Below are 14,035 nucleotides of genomic sequence, written 5' to 3' on the forward strand. Positions count from 1 at the left end.
CCCCACTGGCATTGGACTGCAGGATACCAGGCCAGGAAGGGTGGCCTCTGGGCTAGCTCTAAGGGCAGGCGAGCAAGGCATTTGTCCTGGGTACTAACTTCCAGGGGGGAAGCATAGCACGCGCCTTTTTTTTTTTTTGGCTCTGCTCTGATTGGCTGGCTGGTTTTGCTCCACTGATTGGCTGGCCTTTTTTGCTTAGTTACTGGGGTGCTGAAGCCATTTTCCACCTGGCTAGCAAAACAGCTAGGGATGCTCCGGGATGGCTAGCAGGTAGGGTGCTGGACTAGGACTCTACAGACCTGGAGTAACAAGGGCCAGTGGTGGCCTGGAACATTTTTGACAGATGAGGTACACATCACAAAATAGTCATTTCTACTCCCACCCAATTTATAATTGGATAGCTATAATTATAAGACGATTTTTAAATACATGGAAAAGAACCATAAGAATGGCCAGGTTGGGTCAGACCAGTGATCCATCTAGCCCAGTCTCCTGTCTTCCGACAGCGGCCAATACCAGGTGCCCCAGAGGGAATGAACAGAACTGGGAATCATCAAGTGATCCATCCCTAAATTAAATCTCTTTACAGAGAAAGAAGAAGAGCAATTCCAAGTAAACAAAAATAGTTTACAAGTCCAGAGATTTTCATAATAAGTTAAATATCGGCTTTGGTTAAAGTCCTTGTCATACACAGATAGCTAAGGGTTAATATCTCTTTCACCTATAAAAGGGTTAACACCAGTAACCTAAAACACCTAACCAGAGGACCAATCAGGAAACAAGACTTTTTCAAATCTGGGTGGAGGGAAGTTTTGGGTGTAAGTTCTTTGTCCTTTGTCTTGTGTCTGGCCCTCTTGGCTCTGAGAGTGATTTTTCTGTCTCCTGGCTTTCTAATCTTCTGTTTCCAAGTTGTAAGTACAAGGATAGTAAGACAATAGGTTTATATTGGTTTTTTTTGTATTTACATTTGTGTAGTTGCTGGAATGTGTTAAATTGTATTCTTTTGGAATAAGGCTGTTTATTCACTTTTTTTTTCTTAAGCAATTAACCCTGTAGATTGTCACCTTATACAGAGATTATTTTTAATGTATTTTTCTTTCTTTTTATAAAGCTTTCTTTTTAAGACCTGTTGGAGTTTTTCTTTAGTGGGGACTCCAGGGAATTGAGTCTGCAGTTCACCAGGGAATTGGTGGGAGGAAGAAGTCAGGGGGAAAATCTCTTTGTGTTAGATTTACTAAGCCTGACTTTGCATACCCTCTGGGTGAGGGGGGTAGAGAGATTAGCTCTCTCGGTACTTGTGTTTCCAGGACTGGAAGCAGGGAATCTCCTAGGGTCGTCCAGGGAGGGGAGCCTGGGAGGAAGTAACCAGGAAACAAGGGGAGGGGGTTATTTCCCTTTGTTGTAGAACTCAAGGCATCTGAGTCTGGGGGTCCCCCAGGGAAGGTTTTGGGGAGACCACAGTGAGCTAGGCACTGTATAATTCCTAGCTGGTGGCAGCAATTACCAGGTCCAAGCTGGTAACTAAGCTTGGAGGTTTTCATGCTAACACCCATATTTTGGACACTAAGATCCAGATATGGGAAAAAATGTTATGACTATCCTAAACATAAATTGACATTATTCAGCTAATGTCATATGCCTCTGCTTCAACTGAGTCTGCATTCAAATAGACTGCCGTTGCTATGTCACTATAATATACCCCCATCAATTAAAAGCAAAGCAACATTAGCACTAAAAAAATGTGTATATAATTGATCAGCAAATCAGAACCTGAAAATTAAATACTGTTTAGTGGAATATTCCCTATAAAGGCACAAATATGGTATCAAAATTCATGAATTCAAAAATTTCAAAACAAACAAGCCAGTTTGTCCTGGCATGGCCAGAAATTGAGTTATACATCCAATAAAAGAGATGGAAGCTTATCTAATTGATAGTGGAGATCAGTCTGCCTTTCTCTATTTGAGACAAAGCATGCAATAACATCATTGGACACAGTGCAACGTTGTATGTAGCTGTGACGCTCTGAGTATATTTCCCAGACCTGAAGAAGAGCTCTTTGTAGGTCGAAAGTTTGTCTCCGTCACCACCAGAAGTTGGTGCAATAAAAGATATTCCCTGCCCCACCTTGTCTGATCATAGAGAACATCGGTGATGCTGAAGATGTTACTGTAGGAGTATGCCAAGAACAGAAACTGGAAGTTGTTTAATTTTGCAAGGCATCCCATAGCATGTCGCTGAGATTCTCCATCCCAACCACAGGCACTGAACATCTCCCGAAACACTTTGCCTGGTTTCTCGCTTTCCAAGACAATGACATGTAGACTCTGCAGTTGAACTGCACCCAGTTTGCTGGAGCATGTGAAAAATATGGAGAAGCCTTGCAAGGTTGCAAAAAAGCCACAGGTTTCTTTAATACACTGTGCCTCTTACTGGAGAACTAGATTTAATCTGTGTGCAAAACAGTGCACAAACAATGCTTGAGGAACCTTTTCTTCTTAATTAGGGTTTTCAGACCTCCCAGCTCACCAGCCCACACTCCAGTGCCATAATACAACTGATACAGAAGTTTTGTAGTCGTATTCTAATATCACTGAATTCGCAACCTGTGTCAAAGCACCTGCATTTTGATCTGAGCTGGCATCTTGAAAACCCATGAGCTTCTCTTGTGTTTGCCTCTTCTTGTCCATGGAGCACAAGTGAAAGCTGGCTTCAGTGAGGAAGCCTGGTTGTTTTGTCTACCTCACAAGTGAAAAAGCTGCACTCTTCAATCTCCCGTCAATATAGGATGTTAGTTCTTCAGCTGTGCGTTCGATCAATTAATCCTGAATTGTCTTTCTTAGGTTAGAAAAAATGGATACATTGTTTTGCCAATAAGCCTTCGACCCCTTTTTGTGACAAAAAGCAATACTTAAAATGTTCCTTGAACTTACCCTGGCTGACAGATTGGCCACATAATGCAAGTTCTTGACAATTGAAATATCAGCCGGTTGCTTCAAAGTCTCTCTGTTCTTCCTGACTTCCTGGTTATGCTCTAAGACAGCAGGAGACCTTTGCTTACATCCATAGAAGTGCTTTTCTGCTCTAAGCATTTCAAGGGAAACGTCACTTGTGGTGTGCTCTTGTGATGAGCTGTGTGGAGACACACTTTGTGACAGATTTTTCAAGTCACAGTTGCTTTTGTTAGCCCAAATGGTTACTTTAGCTGAAAGAGGCAAATAGAAGAAGCAACAATATAATACGTTACTCCCAGGACTGCCTGTTAACCATATCTCGATGCAGCACCAGATGTCTGAAATTGCCGCATTCTTTTCTCATCTTTCTTCAAAACCTCCAGTGCTAGTGTTATTTTTGCCTTCCTTATTGACCGAACGTCTCTCTTCTTGAGATCTTAATGGAAATCCTCTTTTTCTCAGGTCTCACACAACATCAGAGCTCTTACTGAAACGTTTAACATCTCACCAATTCCAAATATATGTCACCAAGTCCTGAACCGGCCTTAACAGCTACAATCCTGCCATGGTCTCACCAAGCAGTGGTTACCACAGCAAGTCCCTTATAAAGTGATGCTCGGGGATGGGGATGAACTGGTAACAATTCTGGTAACAAGGCAGCTTTTTGAGGCACAGTGATGGGGTGTCTACCCCTACACAGGTGTAGAAGGGGTTAACTCCAGGAGTGAGCTGTGGAGATGAGTCCTCAGAGCACCTTGGGCGCTGGAGGGAGCAACCATTCAGGGCCCAGCGATCTCACATAAAAGAAGCTGCTGGGCCAGAGTCAGTCAGTCATGGCTTGGAGCTCAAGGCGGGAGGACTGGATTCCTAGCAGATGGACAGAATCTAGCACCACGGACAGAGCAGTTGCTGGCAGGGACTGGGGGGAGCCAGAAGGAGCTCCCAACTGGCTGCCAGAACTGATATGATGAGGCCTTGAGGTGAGGGTGAAGAAGGTGCTGGGGCCGTGGTGAAGTGGCCCAGGGAAATCTACTGAGCAGTTGGAGGGGATGTAGCATGTGGTTACCATATGCAGGGTCCCTGGGTTGGGACCCGAAGTGGGGGGGGGACCAGGTCCCCCCATTCACCCCTAGAGAAGTGGCCTGATGAACAGACTGCGAGTCATGAAGAGGATGTTGCGGTTCCTGGAGTGACAGTGTGCAGACTGTGAATGAGAGTCAGCCTTGAGCTAATCCCTGCAGCAACCAGGAGGAGCCACAAGTCCGGCGGTGAGTGGTGCGCCCTATGACAACGTGCTGGAGAATGAAGTCACACAGTCGCCCCTATACTAGGGGAGGTAAGTGGCTGGATGAATGGGCCATGAGGTACTGACCCCGGAAGGGAAACACAGGCACTGACATGAAGAGAATGCAGCAGTTCCTAGAGTGACTGCCGATGGAGGTGCAGTCAGTGTGACGGGGTGCACGCTGCGAACGGGAGGGTGTCGTCCTTCAGCTAATCCCCAGGAATGACCAGGAGAAGGTGCCAGTTCAGCAGCGGGCAGTGTGCCCTTGACAGGCTCTATTAGCTGTGGCAAGATTTGAGCCCCACCCAGCACTACATTCTTCAAACTTTTGGGTGTTGCTGGAGAAAGTGAGCTGTGACTGATTTAAATCAAAAGTCCACAAGAAGCACTTTTGTTAACTCATTTAATGTATACGTGCTTACCTGTCCTTCAGTTATCAGCTAAATAAAAAGGAACATGCAAACTTCTTCTGCAACTTTTGGAAATTCTTGGCTAGCCTGGGCCTCACTTGTCTAAGCTGACACTCCTGGGATCAGTTGCTGGCTTTGTCACAGGCCTTGGGCTACTTTGCTCTGGGCCTTAACTCCTTCTGGCCTTACAGGGGTGTATAAAATCATGGCTGGTGTGGAGAGAGTAAATAAGAAAGTGTGATTTACTCCTTCTCATAGCACAAACTAGGGGTCACCCAATGAAATTAATAGGCAGCAGGTTTAGTACAAACAAAAGGAAGTATTTCTTCACACAACGCACAGTCAGCCTGTGGAACTCTTTGCCATGTGATGTTGTGAAGGCCAAGACTATAACAGGTTTCAAAAAAGAACTAGACAAAGTCATGGCTGATAGGTCCATCAATGGCTATTAGCCAGGATGGGCAAGGATGGTGTCCCTAGCCTCTGTTTGCCAGAAGCTGGGAAGGGGCGACAGGGGATGGATCATTTGATGATTCCCTGCTCTATACATTCCCTCTGGGGCACCTGGCATTGGCCACTGTTAGAAGACAGGATACTGGGCTAGATGGATCTTTGGTCTGACCCAGTCTGACCATTCTTATGAGTTTATCTGGAGCTCAGCAGACCCCTTAGCCCAGCTTTTTCAATGTGAACAATCCAGTTTGACCCAGGCTCTGGGTCTCCAACTTTTGCTGATTTACAATAAATTGTTTACGAAGCAAAGGGGGACTTGTGCACTGGGCCCTGTCACTGGCCACTGTCAGAAGACAGGATACTGGGCTAGATGGACCTTTGGTCTGATCCAGTATGGCCAGTTCTTTTTTTTTGTACTGGGAAAATTCCATGAATGAGTGTGGGGCTGTAGTGATGGGGGCTAGAGCCAGAGCCCCGAAGGCAGGCTATGTGGAGGGAGCACTCTGTTAAGAGTCCTGTGTTGAAGGTGGAGCGGGGTGCTTGAATCCTGCCTCTGCCAGCTTCCCCTTCTCATTTGCAGCTTCGCAGAGGCTGCTGGCAGAGCTCTCGGCGCTGGAGGTGGAGTATGAAATTGAAATATCGTGTCGCAAACAAGCCGAAGTCTACGCAGCCCAGGTAAGGCCAAGGGAGCTGCGAGGGCAGCATTAGACAGCTGCCAGTCCTTGTTCCCCAGCACAGGGCTAAAGCAGGCAGGGGAGGGGAAGTGCCACTCAGCAGCAGTTACACCATTCCTCAAAGTGACCCCTGCCTGCCTCCCAGGGCTGTCAGACCCAGTGTTAGGGCTGCTTGAAAACTGTCCAGCTAAACTGGGCTTTCCGCAAGATGAAATGGTTTGAAAAGAGTGGAAAACAGAATTTTTTCACTGAAAAACCAAAGACCCCCAACATTTATTTGGAAATGTTGCCATGGCACCTCATGGGAGTTGTAGCTCCGGAGCCTCAGGTGCTCATTCTTGTCTATAGGCTGGGCTCCTCATCTGGACTACATCTCCCATGATGCACCATGTCCCAGGACTCCCTGAGAGGGGAGATTATGTTGCATTATGGGACATGTAGTCTGACCAGGGAGCCTGGCCTATAGAGGTAAATGTGAACATGAGGCGCCTGAACTACAGCTCCCATGAGGCCCTGTGGCAGATTGCCAAATATATATATTTGTGTTTGGCTGAAATCTTTCTGGAGTTCAAATTTTTGCTGAATAGTTACAATTTTCCAAATTAAAATCCTCACCAAGAAAATGAAATTTTCTTAATTTTCATCAGTTTTCCTTAGGGAAATTTTACAACTAGCTATACTTTATGATGCAATTATTATCACTGTCTGCAGTGTAAGCATCATGGGACACCTGGCAAGGGGATAAAGGGAAACAGATGAGAGAAAAATTGTTGGTATTGAAATGCAGCCAATTCAAAAGTGAGAGGGGGAAATATGTGTCACAAAATGTACAGTTGGCTTGTGGAACTCATTGCCACAAGAAATTATTAAGGCCAAGAGCTTAGCAGGATTCAGAAAGGGACTGGTCAGCTATGTGGATAAAGAGAACATCCAGAGTTGTCATAATAAACACTAAAAATGTAACCATGGGTTTCAGAACAGGGTTGCATGGTATGAGGAGACAATAACTGTAACATGCTAAAAAGAAACTTTCCTTTCCTGTGAAGCAGCTGGCGCTGACCACTGTCAGAGACAGGTTTCTGGGTTAGATGGTCCTTGTTCTGATCCAGCCTGCCTATCCTCCCATTTCCTCTGGGTGTAAGAGCCACTCCAGGTTCTATGTCCAGCAGCCTCCCTGCACTCTGCCTCAGTTGAAAGGGCTCTTGTCTGCTTCTTGCACCTCGGAGGGTAGGTGAACAGGGAGAACAAAAAGCTGAAGCGGATCAGCATGGCACTGCTGCCCATGATGAACCAGCTTCCCGAGGATGTGCTGAGTCTGGCCACTGAAGAAGACTCCCCCTCCGACCCAAGCCGAGATCCAGCATATCTGTACCTGCAGCAGATCAAAGGTGAGTCATGCGCGTCTGCCCCAGGGTCCCAGACCGAGGCTTGGAAACAACCAGAGAAGAGGCTCTCCCCTAGGAATCCATTCCAGGTGCTTACACCGAGCTGGTGCTGGGATGGGGTTTGGGCATTTAGCTAGAGCTGTGGGGCAGAGCAGAAACCTCATGGCTTACATGACTTTAGACGTAACAGTGCAGACATCTGGAGATCCATGCCAAGGGAATGGTGTAGGGGTATTCCAGGACTTAATTAATCTGAATCCAGTTTTTAAACTTGGACGCTAATATAAGGTCTTTCACTTTGCTGTTGAGACACCCAGATGCCAATTTGGAGCCCTGTTATTGTTATAATTTATTGCTTGTATTACCATAGTGCTTAGGACTGTGACACTCAACCTTTCCAGATGACTGTCTCCCTTTTAGGAGCCTGACTTGTCTTGTGTAGCCCCAAGTTTCACCTCACTTTAAAACGACTTGCTCACCAAATCAGACGTAAAAATACTGAAGTGTCCCAGCCACACTAGTACTGAAATATTGCTGACTTTCTCATTTTTACCATCTAGTTATACAATAAATCAATTGGAATATAAATCTTGTACTTACATGTCAGTATATCATATAGAGAGCAATATAAACAAGTCATTGTCTGTCTGAAATCTTAGTTTGTACTGACTTCGCTGGGGCTTTTGATGTAGTCTGTTGTACAACAAGGCATATCTCTAGATGAGTTGATGTCCCCACTGGGAGAGCTCTGCCTGCCTCCGGGATATGCACACCCTGGTTGAAAACCACTGTCCGACCTCAGCATGGGCCAGGACCCAGGTGCTGTTGTGTTTGGGTGGTGGGGGGTCTCAGGCCTGACATAGGATAAGTTAAGGACACCCATGTTCACTTTTACAACAATCAACCCTTCAGTGAGGTTTGGATTCTAGTGTCACGTTATGGCTGGCGACTCCGCCGTTCAAATCTTTTTACCCTTTTACTAAAGACACAGAAAGAGAGAGGACAACAGTTAAAGCCCTTGAAACATAAAGCCTCGCATAAGACTTTGATTGTAACAATTTCCCTTATTGCCCATCGAGAGGTTTTCGTAGGAGGAACATCCATTTTGACAGGCTTTTCTATGGCACAGATGGGCTGGCCCCATGAAGAGGGAGCAGACCCAGTCCACCTGTGCCTGGTTAATTGCTTTCTAAGGGGACTGGAGATATAAAGGGTCAGGCGGCAGCTGGGAAAGGAGACAGGAAGGAGCAGATGGGGCTGGCAGAAAGGCCAGAGAGCAGACGAGCTAGGTGCCTGGCTAGCTGCCAGCGTTCTCCCGGGGAGGAGTTATGCAGAGCAGCCGAGTGGAGAGCTGGGAAAGCTCAGGGCCAAGAGGTCAGCGGAGGGACATCTGCCTGCTGATGTCCTTGAACCCAGGGCAATGGAAGCTCCAATAAGGGAATATAATCCTGTGGTTGGGGAGAACCCAGGAGGGGCTAAGAACATAACCCAGCCTGGGCAGAGCTTGGTTACTTCGCATTTTTGTTAAGTCCTGGGTGGGTGGATGCTGCTTACTTTGTGCGTTTCATTTGGGCTTTGGGTTTGGGTAGGGGCCATCTGAGAACCCGCTACTCCAACTGAAGAGGGAGGCGGAAGAAGAGCCAGGCTTTGTATTATGGTGATGGTCTTTAGACTTTGACTTTTGAGGGGTTAGTTGGAAGCATTTGTGTTAATAAACTGGCCTGTAGCAAGGACATGATTGAACTGAAGAGCGAATATGGACTTTGAGGAACTTTATGATGGGGAAACTGAGGAAAGAGAAGGCATAAGAGATGACACATAAAGGACGACGTGAGAGCAGGAACCTCGTTTACCATCCCAGGAGCTGTTGATGATTTAGCCAAAGCCGGTGGAGGAGGCGATCTCATCTGATTCGCTCTCTCTAGCCTGATCTCGTCAGGAGGCCTTGCAGGACCAGGATAATGAAAGCCCAGTGGTGTCGTGGTGCATCCTGGGAGATGGTGGCAGTGGAAGCACTGGTGACGAAGCTGGCTCCTTCCAGTCCACGTCCCCTTGCTCCCACCGAGTGACTCCCCACTCCCAATGAACAATGGCCTGGGAGGGACACAACCGCAGCCCGGTAACAGGGATCAGTTGAAACATGTCAGATTTCAGCTAGTCACATGTTTCCCCAACTCAGGGATTGTTCAGCTTGTTGCCATGCCAACCTGTGAGTTTGTCACGCAATGCACAGTCAGCCTGTGGAACTCCTTGCCAGAGGATGTTGTGAAGCCCTGTGGGGGAAGGATAGCTCAGTGGTTTGAGCATTGGCCTGCTAAACCCCGGATTGTGAATTCAATCCTTGAGGGGGCCACTTGGGGAGCTGGGACAAAATCAGCACTTGGTCCTACTAGTGGAGGCAGGGGGCTGGACTCAATGACCTTTCAGAGTCCCTTCCAGCTCTGTGAGATAGGTTTAGCTCCATATATTATAACAGGGTTCAAAAAAAGAACTAGATAAGTTCATGGAGGACAGGTCCATCAATGGCTATTGGCAGGGATGGTGTCTCTAGCCTCTGTTTGCCAGAAGCTGGGAATGGGCAACAGGGGATGGATCACATGATGATTCCCTGTTTTGTTCATTCCCTTTGGGGCACCTGGCATTGGCCAGTGTTGGAAGACAGGATATTGGGCTAGGTGGGCCTTTGGTCTGACCCACTCTGGCCATTCTTATGAGTTTACCTGGAGCTCAGCAGACCCGTTAGCCCAGCTTTTTCAATGTAAACAATCCAGTTTGACCCAGGCTCTGGGTCTCCAGCTTTTGCTGACTTACATAAAATTGTTTACGAGACGGAGCGGGACTTGTGTACTGGGCCCTGACTCCGGTGGCCCAGTTGCATACTCCATTGGTGCACTTCAAGGAACCAAAGGGTTGAAATTCCAAGGGTAGAGGTGACCAAAAACCATAGCTGGGGATGTGTTTGGGCTAAGGGCATCTGTGCCTGTCTGACCCCAGGTGGGGGGCACTGAATGTGCCAGCCACACAGAGAATGGAGTACAAGGTACCTCAAGAGGCCAGGCTGAAATCCAGCCACAGGCCGGTAGGAGCTGTATGCAGCTGCTGGCTGTTTGGTGGCTTATGTGCAATGAGTTGGTGGGTCTCATTCCAGTTCCTGGCAGGCAGTTGGACACATCCCAAAACCCACCCTGGTGCTGGGGCACTGCTTAGAGAGGCTGAGGACAGCCTGAGCCATGGATATTGACTTCTCTTCCTGTCTGAGGGGGGTTTTCTCCAGGTCACCAATGGGTGTGCGTCCATTACCTTCCACCAGGTCCATGGTGGTGTTTCCGTTACCTGCTGGGTATGGCCTGCAGTCGTCAGAGCTGCCAGGATGGCACCTTTCCCCCGGAACACAGAAATGCTTGGAGTAACCTAAGGCCTATCTCTCTACCAGGCCCCATTCATATGCCCCTCTCTCCCCCTCACAGCCCTGCCCCCTTAAGCCCTGTGTGGCCTCACGCGTCCTCTCCCTTCACAAAGTTCAGAGATGACTAGGATGACTTTGCTTTGGAGGCAGCATGCTCCAGTGGATAAAGCAATGACATGGGTGCTTAGTGAACTCAGGCAAGTCACCTCCCTGCTCTGTGCCTCGGTTTCCCATTTGTCAAACGGGAAGGGTGCTAGTGACCCACCTTCCTGAGAGCGGTGTATGAAAAGCATACTAGGAGAGCTATGGTCTGAAGCACACGGCCTGCCCTAGACCGAAAGCAAGGGCCTGTAGACACAGAGCGGATCTCGCCCTCCACTCAGGCCTGGCTGCCGTAGAGCCCAGCGTCTGTTGCACGAAGCAAGGAGGGAGAAGCCACCTCGTTTTATTTCCCTTCGTCTGGCTCCAGATTTGCAGGAAAAGCTTTCCAGGCTGCTGGGGCAGAAGAAGGAGCTCACCATCCAAGTGCAGGAGCTGCAGAGCCAGATCAGAGAGCTCGGGGACCAGGTACAGTGCCGATGCCGGACCCTTCTTGGCACTCTGCTCGGCCGCAGTGCTCGCTGAGCTCAGCCGCTGCTGCGCTCAGACCACCACTCTCCTCGCTGACGCCTCTCGTTATCTTGTGCTCCCCTGTCTGTCGCCGCCTGTTGTCTGTAGCCTGACATGCTGATTGTAAGTTCGCGGGGGCAGGGGCTGTCACTTCGCACTATGTCTACATGGTAAGGTGCTCAGTGGTACCGTAATCCAAATCAATAATCAGTGCACAGGTGGCGGGCTCAGCTGCTGCATGCTGCTGACCCCATCACTATCTGGGGAATGCCCAGGCCTGGCTCCCCTTTCACTCACCCTAGGGTCAGTCTGTTATAGCTCCCCTGAGCTCAGTGGGTTTGCACTGGTGTATGTCAGAAAATAAAGACTGAATTCCTCCTGGCCTTGGCGCAGAACCCCAGGGGGCTGGGAGATTCCTCCTTTGTGTGTCCCCGATGCTGGGGCTGCCCAGGGCAACTCCCCTTCACCACAGTATAGAGCAGCCTGAGGGCTGCCCTGAATTGCACTTGGCTGCCCACGGCCTGTACGGGCCGCTGCTGCATCTGGGAATAGCCAGACTGCAGCAGAGCTCCAGCTCGCCCCTGGGGGTGATGTGGAGTCACCTACGCTGGCTCCATACCTGCTGGGGATCCCCCTCCACCAGGGCTAGTCCCCAGGGGCCAGATCGAGCTGGCTGAAGGCCCCTTGATGCTGGCAGTTGCTCAGTCTAAGCCACTGGCTTTGGCCAGGACAAGCCAGCAGCAGACGCCTTTCACAGCAAGAACTTTTCTCCTAGGGGCAGAGTGATGGCTTCAGTATCACCGCTAACGGCAGAGGGTTTGACACAGACCATCCCTGAGCTCCAGCCCCTTAGAGCCCGGTACGGCGCTCACTCTGTGCCACCCTCAGCCGAGTCAGCCTTCAACCTGCCTTAGGAAGCTGGTGCAGTTACAAGCCTTCCCGTGCCTGACTGTCCTCACAGCTCTTTGGGTGCAGATTCCCTGGACGTCTGAGCCAGGGAGGGAGGGGGGAGCCTGCCAGATCCAAAGGCCTATCTGTGCACAGCCACCTGCCCTCCCCTGGGGTGAACGCTGCCCTCCCATAGGTGCCGGGGTTGGATTAAGCCCAGGATCTGCTCAAGCCCACTGCCACTGAGGTCAATGGGGCTGAGATTGGTGCAAATAAAGAACCGGCTGCAAACACCGGGTTTCCCACTGCAGGTGGAAGAGGAGCGAGCAGAGAGGCGGTCCCTGCAGGCCGCCATGGACCGGAGTCACACGGCCCTGAAGCAGTACAAGAGAGGTGAGTCCGCCGCACGGTCGCGGACAGAACTGCTTCAGACCTCTCCGGGGCCATGTTTTCAGTGAAACACTGGCCTTCCTGCCACATGGACAAGTTTCCCAACCCTTTTTTTTTTAATTTTCCTTTTGTTGTCCAGTGAAACTAATGATTGAAAACTTTAGCCATTTTTGTTTGTTTTTTTCTTTGTTTTTCAGTTTAGCATTTTTCCTTTCCCCCACCCTTTTCCATGCCAAAGGGGGGGGGAGGAAAACCAGAGAAACATGAAAAAACATAACACCTCACACCCCCCAACCAAAGATGAATCAGAACATTTTCAAAAATGAATATTGTCAGTGCGAGGTTTTCTCACAGAAAAAAACCCACCTGGGAAGTGAAAACTGGGCCTTTTGGAAACCGGTGGAATGAAAATCCAGTTCTGAATTTTTGAAATGTTTCATGAACATTTGCCCCCATTTTCCAAGCCCAGGTCACCGAGCACGACTTGGGCCAGGTCCATCCCGGCTGATGAAGTTTCCTGTGGCCCTGCTTCCATGTGGGTTTTTTCCTTTCTGCGTCCTGTCCCCTCTGCTTGCTCCTCGTGTCCCATCACTGGTTCATTCCCAGAGCTCGGCTGGAACTTGGGGGGCGGAGGGGTGGGATCAGTGGCTTTATTTTGATGAGTACCTAGACGTTTAGCTGTTGTGCTCCGAATACCTTCTCCAAAGCACCTGTGTGACTGTGAACCACACGTCCCATCGAGCACCTGATGAAAATCCATTGCTAGAACTCCTGTCTGAGCCCATCCAAGAACCTACCTATAGGACTTATCGTCTTCCCATGGCCCCTGTGAGGTAGGGCAGTGTTGTTACCCATTGTTCAGGCACAGAAAGAGTCAAGTGATGGCTACGTTGCAGCAGGAGGTGTAATCTCCAGCTCAGGTAGACATACCCGTGCTAGCTCTGATAGCTGAGAGTCTCACCTGACTCCAGGAACTGGGGCTTCACCCCCCCAAATATCCTGAGAGTCGGGATGCAGGCATGAGAGCTGGCAGCCCTGCAGCAGTGGGGGCTGCAGATCAGGGCTGAGGGGCATCAGCTGAGCTGGTCGTGCTATCGCTCCCTGTTACATTCAGCCCACATTGTGTTTATTGCAGCCACGCAAGGGACACACCCTTGGAATCGTCCTGGCCATGGCAGGGGTAGGAACTGGTCAAAGGGGAAGAGGGAGCTTACTGGGGGGTAGAGTCTTGGGGTATGTCTACACTATGAAATTAGGTCGAATTTATAGAAGTCGGTTATTTAGAAATTGTTTTTAAACAAGTATCAGAGGGGTAGCTGTGTTAGTCTGGATCTGCAAAAGCAGCAACGAATCCTGTGGCACCTTATAGACTAACAGGCGTATTGGAGCATGAGCTTTCCTGGGTGAATACCCACTTCGTCGGATGCATCCGACGAAGTGGGTATTCACCCAGGAAAGCTCATGCTCCAATACATCTGTTAGTCTATAAGGTGCCACAGGACTCTTTGCTGGTGTTTTTATACAGTTGATTGTGCGTGTCCCCACACAAAATTCTCCAAGTGCATTAAGTCGGAGTGCATC

General features: G+C 49.1%; 1 protein-coding gene across 1 annotated transcript in view; it reads left to right on the forward strand.

Annotated features, from left to right (window-relative positions):
• LOC115651976 (shootin-1-like) overlaps positions 1 to 14,035 on the forward strand; it is a 36,886-nt gene that overhangs the window by 16,759 nt on the left and 6,092 nt on the right. The window contains exons 4-7 of the mRNA XM_030563378.1: positions 5,683 to 5,777; positions 7,008 to 7,164; positions 11,037 to 11,134; positions 12,376 to 12,457. Coding sequence (XP_030419238.1) covers positions 5,683 to 5,777; positions 7,008 to 7,164; positions 11,037 to 11,134; positions 12,376 to 12,457 — 432 coding nt within the window. The remainder of the gene's footprint in view (positions 1 to 5,682; positions 5,778 to 7,007; positions 7,165 to 11,036; positions 11,135 to 12,375; positions 12,458 to 14,035) is intronic.

The sequence above is a fragment of the Gopherus evgoodei genome, chromosome 5 (assembly GCF_007399415.2).
Source record: "Gopherus evgoodei ecotype Sinaloan lineage chromosome 5, rGopEvg1_v1.p, whole genome shotgun sequence".
Lineage (NCBI taxonomy): Eukaryota > Metazoa > Chordata > Testudines > Testudinidae > Gopherus > Gopherus evgoodei.